The sequence below is a fragment of the Paramacrobiotus metropolitanus genome, unplaced genomic scaffold, assembly GCF_019649055.1.
Source record: "Paramacrobiotus metropolitanus isolate TYO unplaced genomic scaffold, Prichtersi_v1.0 Parri_scaffold0000109, whole genome shotgun sequence".
NCBI lineage: Eukaryota > Metazoa > Tardigrada > Eutardigrada > Parachela > Macrobiotidae > Paramacrobiotus > Paramacrobiotus metropolitanus.
In genome coordinates this window covers 207,155-226,411 of record NW_026570329.1, presented here as the reverse complement: position 1 = coordinate 226,411, position 19,257 = coordinate 207,155, and the positions used below count along the sequence as shown (strand labels likewise).

The window sequence follows — 19,257 nt, the reverse complement described above, 5'->3', positions numbered from 1 at the left end:
CTTTGTCTCGTGCCTTGGCACTGGAATTAACGAAAATTCAATTTCACTGCCAACCATCTGTTTTTAACTGTTTGGCCAGAGACCGTAAACTGTAAAGTGAGATCAAACGTGTTATGATTTATCGGGAGTTTAGAGTTAGTTAATTTTAATTCCATTTCTAAGGAACTGAAAGCAAGGCTGGGTTACTGTGTTGAGTGTGTTCTCATTACGTTTGACTTCTTGATGATTGAAAAGCCATGCAGCAATCTATTGTTATTGACGATGATGACGGCCAAGAACCCGAAACCAGCGCTTCTTCTCCGAGTTCTCCGACTGCCCCGGAATCTCCCCAAGCGCCGAATAATTCCTCCGCTGCGAAGGTTTCCGCAAAAGAATACTATGAGGCATTCTTCGTTAACCCCGTATGCAAGACTGAGTATGCTAAAGGACAGGCGAGAAGCTGGAAAAAGTACTCCGCGACGTGTAAACTGTGTGCTGAATCGGATGCAAAGAGACTGGTGAATGGAGGAGCGGATAGTTTCGACGCGTTCAAAAAACATGTCACGCGGCATCATTCAAAGACGAAGGTATGGATTCCGTGCTATGGAGATACATAATTTAGTGTACAGTTTACTAAACAGTGTTTAGTTTACTACATAGTACAAAGTTGTTTTTATCAGCTAGCTGTCACGTTTGACAAATTGGCACTAGTATTTCTTACTCAATGGCATTTTCATGCTTTGCAGGACTACATGGAGTTTATTGCTAAGAAAGTCAAAGATAACGAAATCTCGCGAACAAAGCTATCCAGAGAGCAGCCCACCATGACCGATTTCGTGATACAGAAAGCAGAACTGTATGGCAAGAACCATTGAAACAGATTCGGCTAAATGACGCTGTCGGAAATATTATGCTAAAACCCTCGCACCGCCGTCCATGCTTGGCGACATAAGTTTCGATGAGGCTATCAAGATTGGTGACAGCAAACTCAAGGTTAGTGCAAAGTACGTACACTTTTTCATTATTTGACTTAACGAAAACAACTGTTATAAGTGCAGCGTAAAATTTTAAATACATGTAAGTTTATTTTGAACATGTTGATGCTCAATATTGTAATATTTGTTGATAAAGTTTTCATTATTTAGTGGCCTCGACGACACCAGCTGACACGCCACATCCTGCCAAAATTCGAAAAAGAAATTCGTGAGAAAATACAGATCTTGTTGTCTACTACCACAGCTGTATCACTGAACGTGGATTTGTGGACGAGCAAGAGATGCCATGGCTATATGGGTGTAACTGTTTCGTTTATCGATGAAAAATTTCGCCTGCGAAATTTCGTGTTGGGATGTCCGCGTTTTAAAGAGTCGCACACTGCAGAGAATATTTTTCAACTAGCTACCGTCTTGATACTCGACTACAACTTGAAGGATGTCCTGCATTATGTTGGGCTTGACAACGGCCGAAATTTTGTAAATGCTTTTGACGACTGGATGCCAAGCCTTTTTCCCGCGGAGTTTTTGCGCAAACCGGATGCGGAAGATGAACACGTTGTCGGTAAATTGTCATGTAGTAAACTGTGCAATTAAAATCAGAAGCATCTGCATTTTCAATGCCTAAATCTATTGTGATTTTTAATATACCAGTTTTGTGTTCTATGCTGCTTACTGTGTAGATGAGGACGGATTTAATGACTGCGTGGAATCCGTAGAAAACGATGATGAAAGAGCGGAGGAAAGCGACCTTGATTTTGATTCCCAGCGCACAGAGCAAGCGTTTCAAAAAATCCGTGACACATACTGCCGGATTCCCGATAGAAACATTGTGGTAAGTTTGTGTGCGAGTGTTTTGTGTTATAATGATTTCTTGTGTATTATTTATATTTCGTATTTAGTATTTACGCAAAAGTTTAGTTTTTTATACTCGTTTGTTGTATTTGTCCTCGCGCGTACTGCCGCATAGTTTATTTGTGATTTTTTTAATTTTGATTTGTAATCATTTTGTTTTTCGTGTAGGTCCGGTGCGCGGCGCACACCTTATCTTTGGCCATTGGTAGCGCAATGGCAGATGCGCAGGTTATCAACCAAGTTATTGAAGGTCTTGCTGGGATCGTTAACCGTGTTAAGCATTCGCAGTCGGAGACAACCATTCTGGAGGAAGCGTTCAAGAAAACCTTTGTCAGCCGCAATCAGACCAGATGGAACTCGAACTTTTTAATGGCCAAGCGGGCAGCGGAATTTGATTGGGAAAGATGTGGACTCTCAGAAAAATATTTTGAAACCTGCGCACCGCCTTGTATTGCAAGCGTTTGTAAATCTTATGGAAGTTTTCAATGCATCGTTTAAGATTCTGCAGACGGCTGACTATCCTGTAATTGGAGACGTTATTCCTATTTTATGTGGACTTCGCAGGCATATCAAAACATGCCAAAAGAATATAGACTTCGTGTTATTGCAAGATTTTATGAAAGGCTTGCTGAAACAACTAGACGAAAGATTTGGTGCTGTGGAAAAAGACAACCTGTACCTTGCCGCTGCTTTTCTGGATCCCAAATATAAGCTTCTGTGGTGTAATAGTTTTGGACCTGAGAAATCTGCTGAGATGGTTCTCAAAATCAAGGCGCTCATGCTGGGCATGATGCAAGAAGTTGGCTGCGGTCAAGACGTGCAGTTTAAAGAAAGTAAGTGAAAAAGAATCACAGTTAAACTAATTAAGTATTAAGTCGTATTTGAATTTTACTGAATCATTCGTTTATCCTTTCCGCATATTGAGTATTTATTTATGTTTAGGCAAGAATAGTTTTGTCGGTCCGGATTTCCTGAACTTTTTATACAGAGGACAAAGTAGCTTGTCGATGCGACAGGACAGCGGAAGTGACAAAGCTGCAACGTGCGAAACTGAACTAGAGATGTATATTGCCTCTTCGTGGATAGGGACAAACCCCTTGGAATTCTGGAAAAGTGCTGAAGCGGCCTGCTTGCCACGTTTGAAAATTCTTGCCAAACAAGTTTTATGCGCTCCAGCAACGACCGCTGACGTCGAACGGATGTTTAGTGTTGCGGAATTTTGCTCAGTAACAGGAGATTAAAAACTTCGGATGAGCATTTCGAGAGATTACTGTTTTGTAGTATTAATAAGCGGCGGTTAGATGGTGATTTAAATGTCGGTGGTAAGAGAAAGCTGAATAGTTGACGGTGATAATAAAATGTACGGCGATACTATAATTTCAAGCTAAGGGTGAAATTTTAAAAGTAAGATTTACTATGCAGGTTGAAAAATTAGTAACTTTCCATACGTATGGCATACTTGAAACATTTTAACAAAAAAAGGCTGTAACAATAACATGGTTAAAAAAATTATTTTATTGAAAATCGGGAGTCGGAGCGTGGTGCGGGACTGTCCGAGCGCTCGGGTGCGGGAGCGGGTGCGGGAAAGTTTTTGATCGGGAAAGTGCGGTCGGGACAGGAAAAATTGTAAACGGGACATCACTGCTCTGTATACATGACTCGTACAGCATTGGATGCCGATATTCGATCCATACTAATTTCTTAAGTACTGCACTCGTCGTACAAAGGCTGGGCCCTATTCGCTGAACGAAAACAGTAAGTAAACAGTAAGAATGTAAAAAGAAAGTGAAAATTCTAACTGTTTACTAAGTGGCTTTAAAGTTACTTGCTCAGTAAGCCAAGTACTACCTAATAGTAACACTTTTAAAGTGCGTAACAGAAATTGAACCATTCAACTTTTGTACTAATTTTACTAGCAGTTTACAGGAATATTGAAGCGAAGGGTTTTAGTTTTAGTTTGGCGCAGCAAGTTAGCAACCGTACCGGTCCGTACGTATACCGGAAGTCGCCTTTAGCTAGGTGTGATCTATGGCGCTCTGTCCCTGCGGCCAAGGCTCAGTATAAATTTTAATGTTAGAAAGCAAATTTCGCGCGAGCGCGAAGGTGCAAACAAATTAATGATAAATTCGCAAATTCAAATAAAATTCTTAGTATAGAGTATCTATATTGACAATTAGAATTTTCCTTTTCTTCTACTTACTTTTTACTGCTGTCATTACCTTATAAATTACTGTTACTACTGGTCGAAAACGTTACTGGCTAGTAGCCAGTGGCTACTGAATGCTTACTGTATGTTTAATACGAGTTTTTACTAGCTGTACTAGATTTCCTTACTAGCTGTACGTCTAAGGTCTGTAACCAGTAACCCATCACTGGAGCAAATACATTACTTCGAAGTACGCTTATTGTATTTTATAGTTCAAGCTTAGAGCACGCCATTCGTTAGATACGCCATGCTGGCACCGATTCGGGAAATTAAAAAGAACTATCATGGAAAAATTCCACAATCAACCAAATGCTAAAGTATCTTCCTGTCGTTGCATCAGGTAATAAGGCAATCGCCCAGAGATGCCGCAGTAACGTTACTGTAATTGTTGAGATTAAAGCGTTGCGCACAAAGCACACTGCACTGTTCACTCACAGGCAGCATCTGGACACTGGGCAGGCTTTTTCGATGTGGACGCTTGAGGCATCCACATATATCCCGCTGTTCGAAAAATGTTTTCCAGATATACAGTTTTCCAGATTCCAGATTGCAGCAGTACTTTGCTCCCAGTTGCAGTTTTCCAAAATGACCGTGTTGTGTACTGCACTGGATTGCCGATTGCTGTATAACAGTCACATTGTTGCATTCTGAGGAAATTTGTTAGCATCAAAATGGCCTCCACACATCATCCACAAGGAGAAGCACCTGGTTCGGGACTTGCCAGCTGCATGAAGCAAACACTATCCAGTGGAGAATTCAGTAATGTGCGATTCTCCGTTGGCCGTCATTTTGGCCCAGTGAAAATCTTCGAAGCTCACAAGTACTTAATGGTTTTCTTTATAGTGAATCAGTGATCCGATTTTATCTGCCAATATCTGGGAACAAAATAATGAATAAAATATCTTCCCTCAGCTTTCTCCATTTGCACCCAATTTTTTAGGAATATTTTGGCCATGCGCAGTTCCGTGTTTCGCGCCATGTTCTACGGGAGTTTGCCCGAGAATTGCGCCGTTCCCATCGATATTCCGGATATCATTCCTGATGCATTCGCCAACATGTTGAAGTAGGCACGACATTATGGTAATCGGAAATGTCGTAAAGATCTCTACAGTACGATGATGATGATTCCGATGATGCTTTCATGATGATGATTTTTGATTGATGATGTATGCCAAAAAAAATCGGATGTGCTTAACAGTGTTAATTAACTGTCAGTTAAAAATATTAATAAATAAAATACCTAAGTAATGAAGATTTTAGGAAAATTAATTTCAGTAGAAAAATTTGTAATTAGGTATTTATTGTTAAAAAATAAGGAAAAATACATCAAACATATATACATACATTTTAAAACCTCCTCGCCGCAATTTATTACTTGAAGTAACTTACCGTGGCTCTTCTTTTTACCGTTATAGCTATATTTACACTGATAAAGCGGAGAATCTCAACGCTGACAACGTTTGTGACACTATGAACTGCGCGGACAAATACGATCGATATTGCGCCGCTGGTGCAAGCCTGTTCGGAGAAGATTATTAGCGAGCTAAACGTTGAGAACTGCTTGTCAGTTCTGGAACAGGTCGGTCTAGTATATTACAAATATATAAAGCCTCAATGAATTAACGGGATATACTTGTTTGAAACATGCCACTATTTATGGCTACTTTGAAAATTTTTTCTGTGCCTTGTTTTGGTCCGTTTTAGAAGTGTATAGGCTCATTAGAAAGCTAAAAAATCGCGCTTTTTAACAGATAGATTTTCAAAAGCAGCGCTAAAAGCACAAATGTTAGAAACATTTTTATGTTGCGTTTGCCCTTAAAAAATCCCATCCAAGCAGTAAATGAAACATCTTCAGGTTTGGTGTTTTCAGTTGAAACATACAATTATTTTACATACTGGGTTTATTTGAAAAAAACTTTGAATGAAAAGCTAAAAAGATGTGAATTTTTAAACATAGAACTAATTGTTCTTACCGATAAAACCACTGAGCGCTGGAGTTCGAAAGATTCTTCGCAAAACCAAGAAAACCCAGTATGTAGAATAATTTTCTGTTTCCAGTGGTACCAAGAACATCCAATTCCATTGCGGCAATGGAATACAAAACGCGTAGAACTGTCCAAATATTATTCCTAGTAAATTAGGGTCTCCGTGTTTCGAAAATGGTCCGCTGCATCGGTGCACGAGTTTGAGGAGACAACCACGCTACCTGCAGGCTGCGCATGGCGTTCATGAAATCGCAGCCTGCGCACGGTCGTAGCGCTACGCAGACACGCAGCCCGCGTGCGGTTGGGTACACTTTGAAATTCGAAATGGCAGCTACGTGAATCGAACCGTGCTGCTGCACCCGTGCGTCATTTTAGACCCCCGGTACTTTTTGGTTTTAGACAGATTTCTGTTTCTGTTCAGTTTCTATGCTTTTCAAAAGATCTCTCATTTTAAAGAGCATTTTTTTCTATTCTACAAAATGTAGTTACTGTATCTTCTCTAGGAATGAAGCAAAACAAATAGATCGCCTTAAATGGCCGTATAATTACGATATCTTCAGATACTGTTAGCCGTGAATCAGATAATGTCTTTGTCACTTGTTAATTACACGTGTGACCTTGTTACTAGTGTGGGTAATTAATGATGTTTTCAATACATTTTTATAAAGATTTTCAAATGGTTACCATAATCTAATTAAGGATTGATAAATAAAATTTTATGCGATAGATTGAGTACAGAGTACTACAAAACGTATAATTTGTTACGACTGGCTGACGAGGCACTCTTAACGTACTGAGCGAAGCTGTGTCACAGGAGGTCCATTGGCACCCGGGCAAGGATGTCATTTTGCCCGAATGCTGGAAATTGTTGGAGGAGAACACGTATGCAATTTTTGAATCGGAGTACTTCATTAGCATCCGTCAGGATACACTGCAAAGCATACTGCAGCGCGACACGCTGTTGGCTGGAGAGCATCTTATTTACTCGGCTGTTGAAAGGTACTTGTACAAGTACTACTCCCATGATTGCATCATATCTATACGAAGTATATTTAAATTATATACGCACAGTATACTGATCTTTTTCTACTTTTGCACAAGATTAACTGCTGCGATTGCATTTTTCTCATGAGTCGCGTTGCAGATGGTCGGTGGAAGCCTGTAAGCGAAATAACATGAACCGTCCGCGGCCAACCGGCGTCAGATGCTGGGCGATGCACTGTTCCTGGTGCGCTTTCCCCAGCTGACGCCCGCGGAACTGGCGAATGGGCCCGCGACTGTGAGCGCATAATCATTTCCAGCTGTAATACTGCTAGACACGAGTCTAACTAATTACAAATGGCCTATTTTGACACAGAGTGGGCTGCTGACGGAATCCGAACTCCTGAGCATCTTCATGTACCACTATGCCGCCGTAAAGCCGCCATTACCGTTCCCCACCGAGTGTCGACGCTGGTTCGGGTGCAGGACACCGGAATCTGACGACTCCGAGGAACGCTATATGTCGCTTGATCTTTTTGGGCATCTGTAATGAGTTTTACCACACATCAATAGTGGGTCACGGGAATGCTGTTAAAGGTTTAAATTGTAAATTCCATATGCGCATCTATAATAAACCGCGTACACGAATCGGAAACGTGGAAAACACTGTTCAGTTTAGCCAGCATTCCAACAAGATGCTCTGCACACGAACCATTGTGAAATCCATAATTACCTAACAGCATGCACGGGAAAATTTTGGTAAACACTACTGAGTATACATTTAAAAACAAAAAAAGAGCTCCGGTGGCATCCCCTGGCTTTAGCTAAATACTGTAGAAGATTAATGCGCAAAATACTGCAAATAAAATATGCTTAACTACTGTATGATAGACTACACAAAGAATGATAGACTGAAGACACTACCATTATTACAATCAACCGGAAACGTCGAGAAAAACACCGTTGAATTTGACTAGCAAAATGGCGCGCGCGCGGACCGGCGCCGAACCGGTAATTAGAATAATGAAGCGTAAAAATCCTGTTAAATTAAAAACTATACATTTACACAAACAAAAACAAAAAAGAGAGAGACATGCAAAAAGCAGAGAAAATTATCAGTCCAGCAAGCAACATTTGGTGACCGTTCATCGTGTAACGCTACGCCGCGATCGCCGAGAGTGTCGGATACCATTGGTGAATCATTTTTTACATCATTTATATATACGCGTATGTATACGTAGTAGCACAGCTATATCTTCAAGCAATAAGTATTGTAACGATAGAAAATCTTAGTACCGCCAGTTTGGATTGTTAATTGCTTTTCTACATCAGTTATTGGTTCATTCGTTCCTTGTCTTCCTCATTAAGATCATGTGAATCAGCATCTCATTGCCTTAAAGCTTTACCGCTACAATCTCGATGCTCTTGACTTTTACTTTTGCGCACTAGATTCATTCTTGGATTTGCTTCTTGCCAGCTAGCTAACCTTGCTTTTTGCCTTCTTGCCCTGTGTACTTGCTAATAAGAATCTTGCCGTGACTGCCATGTCTTGCGTTGTTGTTTGTAATCACGTTGAGATGAATCGTCTCATCTCACACAGTGTAGTTGTGTAATTGCCACCTTACTTCCGGTCAGCATCGCTGCTGACCGTGCCAGCCTTTTGATTGTCAGTTAGCCTTAACAGCCGCTACATCGTGGTACGGTGGATTAACCATCCCACTATAACAGCAGTTTTAACCGGCTGCTATTGCATGGCGCTCCTGGACTTCGGACCAGTTTAATTCTATCCGGCGCCGACTCTCTTGCCAAAATCACACGCCCCACATTACCTGGACGGCTTTCCAAGGAAGGCAAGCGCCTCACCTGCACATCGCGCGCTGCCACCCACCACCAGAAAGTCTTCCTTGCCATTCATAAGGGACCGGAAATACCGGCTTTCCTTAAAGATTACCGCATACCGCGAGTGTCAATGGGTAAGTTACTACCATATGGCAGTTGGTAAAAACACAATTACAATTTTGTCGGATTTGATTACTTATATTTCCACCTAAGCCGGCTAAAGTTATCGAAGCCGATGATCTTGTCGTTTTGCACTTACTAACTTCATTATTGTTTTAACTTTCTCATGTCATTGATATTAACGAAACACACATTACATAGGTTTGCATGTTAAATATTATTTCTTTTGTAAATTACATAAATATTATTTCTTTCTCACGTGGCACACCCAATATCGTTTTGTGCGTATCACAGTGTAAGTGCTGTATATGTTAGAGGACGAGCAGCTTACATTAGCCTGGCGCCAGCTAAATGGTTCTTTTCCCACATTACCGAACATAAGGAAGAGAGAAATGTAGATTCCTTTCCCAAACATTAAGAGTATCGCTCCAGTAGATCCATGGCATCCGAGCCAGAATCTTTGACAGACCAGCTGAGCTTTCTAACAAAAGCTCAACTGCTCGCAGTCAGCAAGCGTCTTGACCAAAACATTGCCCAGTCTAAGAAGAAAGGCCACTTCGTGAAAACATTAGCCGAATACATGACAACACATAAAATCCCTTTCTCCACAGTGGATCCTTCACCTCTACCACACCTTGTCAGACAGACAGATTCTCCCTCCCGCAGCTCATACGCGACAGCGCGTTCAGGTTCACAGTTTCACGCGCCGTCTTTAGCTGCGCAACCTGAGCGTGCACCCGATCAGCCCAGAGAGGCCAGAGAGCCAGAGAAGAACCCGCCGTCAGCGTTCAGATGGACTGAGCCGGGGTACAGTACAGAGAGAATTCCCCGCTCACAGTCTCTGCTCCCGTATACTTTTCCAGAGAGTATACAGGACAAGTTCCAGTCACACCCAGCCGCAGCGAGGATGAGAGAATTGTGCCACGCTCTCGACACGTGCTACACGTCTGAGCAGAGGCAGGCCGGCAGGACCAATACAGACGAGTTATTAAACTTGTCGTTGATTGTAGCAGCCGATTGCCTTAAGAGTGCAGCGCAGACTAAACCGGCTGCAGAGACAGTCCAATCTCCTAACATGTGCGTTGACCACAGGGCAGATATTAAACACGAACCGGCAACACACACAGAGAATAGGACGCAGATTAACAGTACACACCGAACTACGAGTATTTATACATTACATGCGCCTGTACATAACAGTATTCCTGACCCGGCACAACCACCAGCTGATCTGACAGATTTGTTACGCACTTTAACGATGAATAACAACAGTGCTAGACTACAGGCTAAGGACTTTAAAATCGAAATTTTTAACAACAAGCCAGATTATATTATTACAGACTTTTTTCAACAGTTTGAGCGTGCCGCTGCAGCGCTTAACTGGGATGCAGGTAGAAAATTACAGATGCTACCGAACTACTTAGGCGATATGCCTAGACGTTTGTTTGAGTCGTTATGGCAGAAAAACTCGCATTTACCATACGATGAATGGAAAGCACAGTTTACTAAGCGATTTTTACCTGAAGATTATGAGTTGACTAAGAGAATGGAATTGTCAAAAAAGGTGTATAAGAAAGGTGCAGATATTAATGCGTTTCTTGATGAAATGGAACTGTTATTTCAGCAGATAGATCCGCTAATGCCTGAAACATACAAAGTAGCTGAAATTCAGCGTGCAATAGCTGACTTGCCAGAGTACAAAAGATTTTTGGCAACATCAAAAACACATACAGTCAGTGAGTTCCGTTCGATTTTGACCAGATTAACAATTGCGGATCGTCCGGCCGCAGGTACGGAGACAAACCCCATTGAGGTTAACTATATTACCGAAAATAAATTTCGCCCGTCGCGTGACCGCTCAAATAGCTACCAGCGTACAGATAGATCACGCAGCCGTGATGAGTACCGTAAAGACCGATATTATCAAGATCGATCTCGCAGCCGCAATCGGTATACCGGTGCAGACTACCGCGACCAACAGCAGTCTAGCGAGTTCCGTAGACAGGCCAGAACAGATCGCTACCGGTCACCGGCGCCGCGCGCGCGCAAGAACGCAGCGGCCGCTTCAGCTCGACTGATCGCAGTGACCGCTTCCGGTCAAAAGACCGCTCAGACCGCAGCTGTTCGCGAGATGATAGTAAACGCAGCTCAGGTCAGGATTACAAACGGATAGATAGAAAGTACATAGACTTTGACAGCTACCGGCTTCAGAATGGGAAATTATTCTGTCCACATTGTGTAGATTTTACCCATTCTTACAAAGAGTGTGAGGATTCGCATCCTGATGATCGGTATAAAGTCGCACGAGTGTGCCCAGCAGACATTAAAGTACGAGTACAAGAGAAGTACGACGATTACATAAAGTACAATCTCGCGAAAAAAAGGTAACGCGTACTGGCGTACTGACGAGGGAGAAGAATGAGACCTTACGGCAAAGGAGGTCCGTATGGTCACCAGTATGATCCTCCGTTTGTACTTAAGGAATCCGAAATTAACACGTACAATGTCCAAATGCATAAAGATTCGATAAAGATATTACCTAGTCAGTCAAGCCCTTATGCAAACTTCAGCATGCCACAAACAGTAAGCCCCGTCTACGTCGAACTAAACATTAATAATAAAAAACTACCTGTTTTAATAGACACAGGTGCAGGTTGCAGCATAATATCGGAAGTTCTAGCAGTGCAGCTCAGTTTAGATTTTCGACCTTTTCATAAAGATGCTCCTAAATTACGTTTTGCTACCATTTCTGAAAAGTTTCAAGCTAAGAACACGTACTTCAGTGAAATTACTATTACATTCGAACATCGTACACTACAACATTATATATTCATTGTGTGCGACTTGCCATACGAAAACATTATTCTCGGTAACGATTTCCTTAAAGAGCACAATCTGTGGATAAACAGCTACACTGGAAAATTATACTTCGGAGTCGAGGATGCAAAACACAGAGTCAACAAATTACTCAGTCGAGAACGTGTAGTTTCCGATGTACAGGACATGATGTTCGCGGACACTTTTATACCGCGTACAAACTTCGTACAACAATACCACCAGCACCTTAAGAAAGCACACCGTCACCGCTTACACAATAATTCTATTACAGAAAAGGATGCCGAAAGTGATAGCATCAGCTCGGACATACATACAGTACCTCGTGAAGTATCTGTATTGAACATGTCTACCGCAACCAATACACCATTATCGTTGTTTGCGGATGAGCATGTCGAAAATACGAGTACAGTACACAGTACTAACTCTCCCACGCCGCCACCGGCGCCCGTCCCCTCCCCATTGCCACTGGCACTCACTCCTGTCGTGCCACCGGCGCACATTATGCCCCCAGTGCACTCTGACATTGCTTCAAGCCCGTCGGCTGAGAAGACAGTTTGCACCTCTCAGTCCGCGCATTCGCATGCAGCTCCGCTGCAATCTACTGCGACGGACTCGCACACCGGCGCGCACGAAAGGTCAGATTCACCGGCACTGCCTCGCGTGCCACCCTGGCCGCCACCGCTGGACACGGAAATGCCTTGCTCACCAGAACCAGTGAATGACATCACATGGGATCGAGCCGGCATAAAACTAGCATCTACCACAGTGTTGCCAGCAAAGCACGGCACGATATTGACACTTTCAGCGCCTGACATTTACAACGGAGACGTACTCGTATTGGGAAACAAATTACTATTACATAGTCATCTTGTAGCAGTTCCAAATAGTGTGGTACGCTCAGAGAACGGAAAAATTAACATACTAATAACTAACTTTTCTGATAAAGATATTAAACTCAAACGAGGTGTACTTATTGGTCATATGGAACCTGTAGATGCAGTAGCAGAAGTGCCGATAACAAAATTAGAATCGTCAGATATTACCGGCATAGATAAAGATGAGTTGATGCAACACATTAAAACAATAAAGTTTCATTCAGGATTATCTACGGAAGAGCGAAATATATTAGTCAGATTATTTGTGAAATATCAAAAAGTGTTTCCTTGTAAGGATAGGCCGCTCGGTGATTGTGGCAACATTATGCACGAGATCGACACAGGAAACAATCAGCCAGTGAAAAAACTTCCTTACCGCGTGTCCTATGCACAAAGAATACAAATTAACGCGCAAGTACAGGAAATGTTAGATCAGAACGTCATTCGCCCATCCACATCTCCTTGGGCATGCCCAGTGTTACTTGTAAAACGTAAAGGGTCAACGAAGCCGCCCAGATTCTGTTGTGACTTGCGTGGTTTAAATGCTGTGACTAGCAGACCTTTGTGGCCTCTTCCAAGAATTGATGACGCAATATCGTGCTTTGGAAATTCTAAATATTTTTCAAGTCTAGATTTTAATTCGGGTTTTTGGCAAATTAGAATGGCTCCGAAAGACATACCGAAAACATCCTTCGTGACCATGGACGGTCAATTTGAGTTTTTAAGAATGCCCTTTGGATTGTGCGGTGGTCCCGCCACATTTCAAAGAGCTATGGACTCCATATTAAGCCATTTAAAATGGCACGGAGTCATCTGTTACATAGATGATGTTTTAGTAGGCGGAGCAACTTTTACCGAACATTGCGAACTGTTAGAAAAGGTATTAGACGCTGTAAGCACAGCAGGTTTCACAATCTCCCCTACAAAATGTGAGATCGGTTTCACACAGATTAAGTTCTTAGGGCATATTATCAGTAGCACCGGCATACAACCGGATCCAGCTAAAATCAGCGCTATTTCCGCATTTCCAACACCGAAATCCCCGAAAGAGATTAAATCGTTTATAGGTGCACTGAGTTACTATCGTCAATTCATTGACAATTTCTCCACATTATCCGCACCGCTTCTACATCTTACACGGAAAAATGTTTCTTTCATATGGACACCAAAAGAACAACAAGCTTTTGACCAGTTAAAAGAATGTTTGAGCCGTGCTCCAGTTTTGAAGCCGTTCGACCACAAATTAAATACACAAATCAAAACGGACGCCTCCGGCGTCGGAGTTGGTGCTATATTAGAACAAGAGCATACAGACGGTTGGCACACCGTCGCATATGCGTCTAAGATGTTAGATAAACGTCAGGCAAATTATCCAGTTTCTGAAAAAGTTATATGCTATTGTCTTTGCCATTAAAAAATTCAAACATTATTTAGCAGGCAAGCACTTCGTAGTAATATCAGACCATTCAGCTCTACAGTACCTGCTTAACCTAAAAGAACCTCAAGGAAGATTAAATAGATGGTCACTACTTCTACAGGAATATGATTTTAAGATACAGTATCGCAAGGGACGTCTCCACCAAGACGCCGACCTGCTTAGCCGCAATCCCCACGAACCAGCAGACGACAGTGACGATTGCGACATACCACTGTACAGTATACAGTCCGACCCGGTACATACTAGATTAAAATCTGAACAATCAACAGACGAATTTATTTCGAAAATAACAATACTTCTTTCGGATACTACAGAGTACAGTAAAGCTCCTAAGCGTCTACAGAAATTAGCCGACAACTTCCGCATAGTACACGACGTGTTGCACAAGCTAAGATACTTGCTAATAAGAATCTTGCCGTGACTGCCATGTCTTGCGTTGTTGTTTGTAATCACGTTGAGATGAATCGTCTCATCTCACACAGTGTAGTTGTGTAATTGCCACCTTACTTCCGGTCAGCATCGCTGCTGACCGTGCCAGCCTTTTGATTGTCAGTTAGCCTTAACAGCCGCTACATCGTGGTACGGTGGATTAACCATCCAACTAGAACAGCAGTTTTAACCGGCTGCTGTTGCAGTATTGATCACAATGCACTTCGTCCAAATCCAGCGCGAAAGTCCGAAACGTCGAAAAAAGCTGTCCAGTTTGTGAGTTTAACCAACACATACCCGTATATGCTTGCTAGGACCTTATTAAATTTTATTATTTATCCAGAACAACGAGCACCGGAAAGCTGGCTAGCCGGAAAGGTTATTTACTTTCCCTTGACGAGGTTGCAGCTGTCTGAACCAATCCGGGACAAAGGAGTCAGGAGCCCTATAAAAAGCACGGCGGGGGATCTACCAGATCCCTGTTCCGAAAACGTAGACAAAATTAGTGGAAATAAAGCTCAATGCGAAAATTGACTGTTATAAACTTGGAAAAAAACTTATTTGAAAGGTAGGGAGATATAGGTATTTGTACTAACGATAAACTACTGTACATAACACTGTGTGACTGTTACTGTGGCGTTACATTCGGTGATATTGCAACCGCCCAGAGAAACCGCTCTCTATGCAGTAAGCACTATGTATTGTACAATGTACATTTTTGCAGACAGTGTTTTTTCAACTTTTTTGGTGAGTTTGTAACTGTTTGTTGGATGTTTTCCGTTTCAGTACTCTGTACGTGCGGTATGTCGACTCGTATTGTCGAGGTTTTCTTGTACTTATCCCATGTGAAATGTATCTTCTCTCTAAATTCTCGTTAAAGCCTCAAACTGCCGCAGCAGTTCTTTGTACATTAACATTAACATGTTAATTGAATCTGATCTCTATATATTAGTAAAATAAGCCTTAGCGAATTCCATACAAAGCTCCCTTTTCTGAGCGACACACTTAACGAAACTTGGGTGTCTATATATCATTCGATAGCGCCAGGTTTGCAGATGGCGCGACAAGAATCAGTTTTTGAGAAAAATGTAAAATTTAAAAGAAAAGTTTAAGAAAAGTTAACATACAAAGTCTATGGGAAAAGTGAGGAACCCACCACTGCTAAATCGACCACCCCCACCACTGTCTTGAGTCGACAGCTGAAACGCCGTTATTCAAGCTCTTCTTCGAATGGGGTGCTTATGTAATGACATGTATCACCTTATAGCCGTGGTTTATATATTTTTTACCAGAAATTTTTGTTTGCAAGACAGTTAGAGCTGAAGAAGTCAGAAAGATCAGGCAAAGCAGTCCGCGAGTACGGAATAGCTGCAAAGTGCAAACCCAGTTTTTCAAGTAGCTGTCCTTCGCAGTTGTTCGAGCTTCTTTATTGTAGCGCCTCCAAGGGCGGCTGCGCGTGCCGTTATCACTTGCCTACCGTACAACCGGTGCCACAGAATCCATACTACGGTGCCACCGTAGTACGGTGGCACCGTAGTATGGATTTTACGCGGTTGTATTAGAATGTGGTGCTAAGTAGCGGAAGTGCGAATTATTCACGACGCTGCTGTGAAATTAAATGATTATTATGAATTAATTAATTAGTTAATTTAAATTATTATTCACGACGTTGTTGTGTAATGACGCTATTGTAACAGAAGGCGAAGCCGCAGCTGACCCCTAGCGCCGGCGCTAGGGAGCTTGCGGAGCAGCAATACAGATAGGACTCATATGTTCGAGTATAAGAATGTAATAAGCGAGACACAATCAGACACTGCGTCGTGAGTGACTGCGATCTGGGCATTGTTACCGGACAAACCGAAATTTAAAAAACCCATGACTGGAAGTATGCTAATGACTTGATAAGTGTGGCCGCACTGGCTGGCCAAAATTCTAATACATAACAACGGGCAATATTTTACAATTCAAAGAATAGCAGACTGATAAAGAAAAAAACTCAAAGGAATTTCTATAAAACAGCACATACTATATTAACGGCAAGTTTTGAAGTTTATTACGGTTTTTTCTGCAGTGCACCGAACGGGGAAATGTTAACACAGAAAGATCAATATAGAATCTTCGGTAAAACAGTGAACCCAGCTACGACTACGAGTACAGTAGCAGCACCTTATTTTAAATTATGCGAAGTTTTAAATTTTTAAATTTCTAAGCATGAATGAATCCAACGGAGCGTAGAATATATCTGAATTTGACAACGTACGTATCTTAGATGTCACGAACAACGATGAGCTTATATATTTCTCAATTTTCTCTGCATTTTAATCTATCACTGATTTATTCCGCGCAGTTTGCGCGGGGTCTCCTATACTATCTGGAATCGCCAGGATCTGTACATATTGCTGTTGGTAATCTACGAGCTGCGTTAAGTAGAAAATTAATACGCATTATACTGTTGTCTTGTTAGCCATTTCCCACCAGAATGGCGGCCTCCAAACGTTCTCGACACGGAGAACCTGCTGCGGGACTCGTCAGCTGCATGAAGCAGACGTTAACCAGTGGAGAATTCAGCGATGTGCGTTTTACCGTTGGCCGTCATTTTGGCCCTGTGAAAACCTTCGAAGCTCACAAGTACTTCATGAGTGTTTCTGTCTCAGTGCCTCACTATGAGATTTTGCTAAAGAAACAGCGAACGGCATACTCTGCACCATCTGTCCGTCTTTCATCGATAATTTTTGTAGGCACATCTTGGCGATGCGCAGCTCCGTGTTTCGCGCCATGTTCTACGGGAGTTTACCCGAGAACTGCGCCGTGCCCATCGATATTCCGGATTTCATGCCTGACGCATTCGCCAATATGCTCAGGTACACACTTAACTAGAAGTACGTATTGGCCAGCCAAATCATTAACAGATATTTCTGAATGAATTATTATGAACAGCCAGAACAGGTAATTAAAATGAATGAATCAGTGGCGTTTGGTTGGGGGAAAATTTTTAGAAATTGCTTCAACGTTTGAATTCTGATTTTCTCTTTTCTCAACTTGCCAGCTACATGTACACGGATGAAGCGGAGAATCTCAACGCTGACAATGTTTTCCACACCATGAACTGCGCCGACAAATACGACGTGGCTCCCCTGGTGCAAATCTGCTTATCGATGATTTACAGCCAGCTGGACGTTGATAATTGTTTGTTCGCGTTGGAACAAGTGAGACTTGCTTATTTGTAATTTAATTAAATCTTTTTTTTTTATCAATTTGTCATTTATCTGAACGATTCATGCCTACAACACTTGGAGATATCGAATTTTAATTAACGGTACTGTACTGGTGAGCAAAATAACGAATAAAATGATACAAAATATTAATAAAACAAACATAATATTATTACTTTGTTGATATTAGGTACTTATTATTTTTCTAGTTATTCCGTAGGTGGGTCTTTAACTTATTTCGACTGAAGGAGCCTGTAACTGTTTTACAGGCAGTGCAGTGGCACGCTGATACTATTGTGGAGAAGTGCTGGCGTTTGCTGGATGAGAAGACGGAAGAGATTCTGCGATCGGATCACTTCACATGCATCCGTCAGGACACATTGCGCACCATACTGCAACGCGATACACTGTCGGCTGGAGAGCAGGATATTTATTCGGCTATCGAGAGGTATTTGTTAAGAATTACTGGTAGTTTTTATGCTCTACTTCATCATTGTGGGATACTGGATAGATATACAGATATCAGATAGTGCTCATCATAGTGGTACCGCTGTTACGTAGGAATAGTAATTAGTACCGTCGCTTCCACTGTATAACGGTGACGCATACGACTGATACGAGTCTTTCAGGTCTCAGTGGTCTTTTGCAGGTGGGCCACCGAAGCCTGTAAGCGGAATAACATGGAGCCGTCCGCTGCCAACCGGCGTCAGATGCTGGGCGAAGCGTTATTCCTGGTGCGCTTTCCCTTGCTGACGGCCGCGCAACTGTCGGATGGTCCTGCGACGGTGAGCATAATAACTGCTGGGTTTGACTGCTGGAAATCGAGATTTATATTCTGTGTGATTTAAACATGAGTTATTTTATTAATAGGGTGGTCTGCTGTCGGAAACCGAGCTGTTGAGCATTTTCCTGTACCAAAATGCCGCCCTGAAGCCGACGCTGCCCTTCCCCACGGAGCAGCGTCACACCGTTCCGATGCCCACGGGATTCCAGCTAGGCGATGCGGTGTTTGTACCGGGCCCGGCGGATCACTGGCAGCTGGCGAAAATTGTTGGTAATCGCCAGTCGAAGCTGGTCATTCGGAGGGAAGACAATCGTCGCGAAGAGATTGTGGAGACCGAGAGGGTTGCTCTAGCTGCCAACGTGGAGCTTACTGGCTTTTATGGCTATGCTTCCCCTGGCGAACGTCTAGTTTTTGATCTCAGTTATTCCTATTGATTCTTCATTACGTTCTGGTTTTGATTATTAAAGATTACACGTGGTCGAAGACTCGAAGGACACTCGCATTTTTATCATTAGCGCAGATCGCGAAAATGGCGCTCTTATTCATTTTGTGATTTTCTTCGGTTTATAATGAATGTTTTACGTTTGGATCAAAGATAAGAAATACTCGTGATATGATAATTTACGTTATATCGATATTACATTGCATCAGTCTGCATTTGTTTATCAACTACAAGTATCTTATATGCCGACGCCAAATAGAAGGTTATTGCGAATACTGCCAA

The 19,257-nt window shown here is 42.2% G+C and overlaps 4 protein-coding genes across 8 annotated transcripts; all 4 read left to right on the top strand.

Moving 5' to 3' along the window:
* Nucleotides 1-175: 175 nt before the first annotated feature.
* Nucleotides 176-854, top strand: LOC129597804 (uncharacterized). The gene is made up of 2 exons (XM_055495484.1): nt 176-566; nt 726-854. The coding sequence occupies exons 1-2, from the start codon at nt 237-239 to the stop codon at nt 852-854; spliced, it is 459 nt and encodes a 152-aa protein (XP_055351459.1). The 5' UTR covers nt 176-236.
* A 56-nt stretch (nt 855-910) lies between these two features.
* Nucleotides 911-2,900, top strand: LOC129597817 (uncharacterized). Its single transcript, XM_055495501.1, has 5 exons — nt 911-972; nt 1,125-1,536; nt 1,655-1,806; nt 1,995-2,659; nt 2,769-2,900. The coding sequence occupies exons 1-4, from the start codon at nt 916-918 to the stop codon at nt 2,322-2,324; spliced, it is 951 nt and encodes a 316-aa protein (XP_055351476.1). The 5' UTR covers nt 911-915; the 3' UTR covers nt 2,325-2,659; nt 2,769-2,900.
* A 1,574-nt stretch (nt 2,901-4,474) lies between these two features.
* LOC129597822 (TD and POZ domain-containing protein 3-like) lies at nt 4,475-5,606 on the top strand. The gene is made up of 3 exons (XM_055495509.1): nt 4,475-4,852; nt 4,973-5,095; nt 5,448-5,606. Exons 1-3 carry the CDS (start codon nt 4,704-4,706, stop codon nt 5,569-5,571), a joined length of 396 nt encoding a protein of 131 aa, XP_055351484.1. The 5' UTR covers nt 4,475-4,703; the 3' UTR covers nt 5,572-5,606.
* Nucleotides 5,607-15,086: 9,480 nt separating this feature from the next.
* Nucleotides 15,087-19,016, top strand: LOC129597816 (BTB/POZ domain-containing protein 6-A-like). 5 transcript variants are annotated; one of them, XM_055495496.1, is made up of 8 exons: nt 16,657-16,793; nt 16,885-16,942; nt 17,002-17,165; nt 17,276-17,398; nt 17,584-17,743; nt 18,019-18,197; nt 18,399-18,534; nt 18,620-19,016. In XM_055495496.1, exons 1-8 carry the CDS (start codon nt 16,753-16,755, stop codon nt 18,965-18,967), a joined length of 1,209 nt encoding a protein of 402 aa, XP_055351471.1. In that variant the 5' UTR covers nt 16,657-16,752; the 3' UTR covers nt 18,968-19,016. The 5 variants fall into 5 exon arrangements, with proteins under 5 accessions (XP_055351474.1, XP_055351473.1, XP_055351471.1 ...); XM_055495499.1 differs by lacking the exons at nt 16,657-16,793; nt 16,885-16,942 and adding an exon at nt 15,087-15,105; XM_055495498.1 differs by lacking the exon at nt 16,885-16,942 and having other exon boundaries at nt 16,610-16,658.
* Nucleotides 19,017-19,257: the final 241 nt, after the last annotated feature.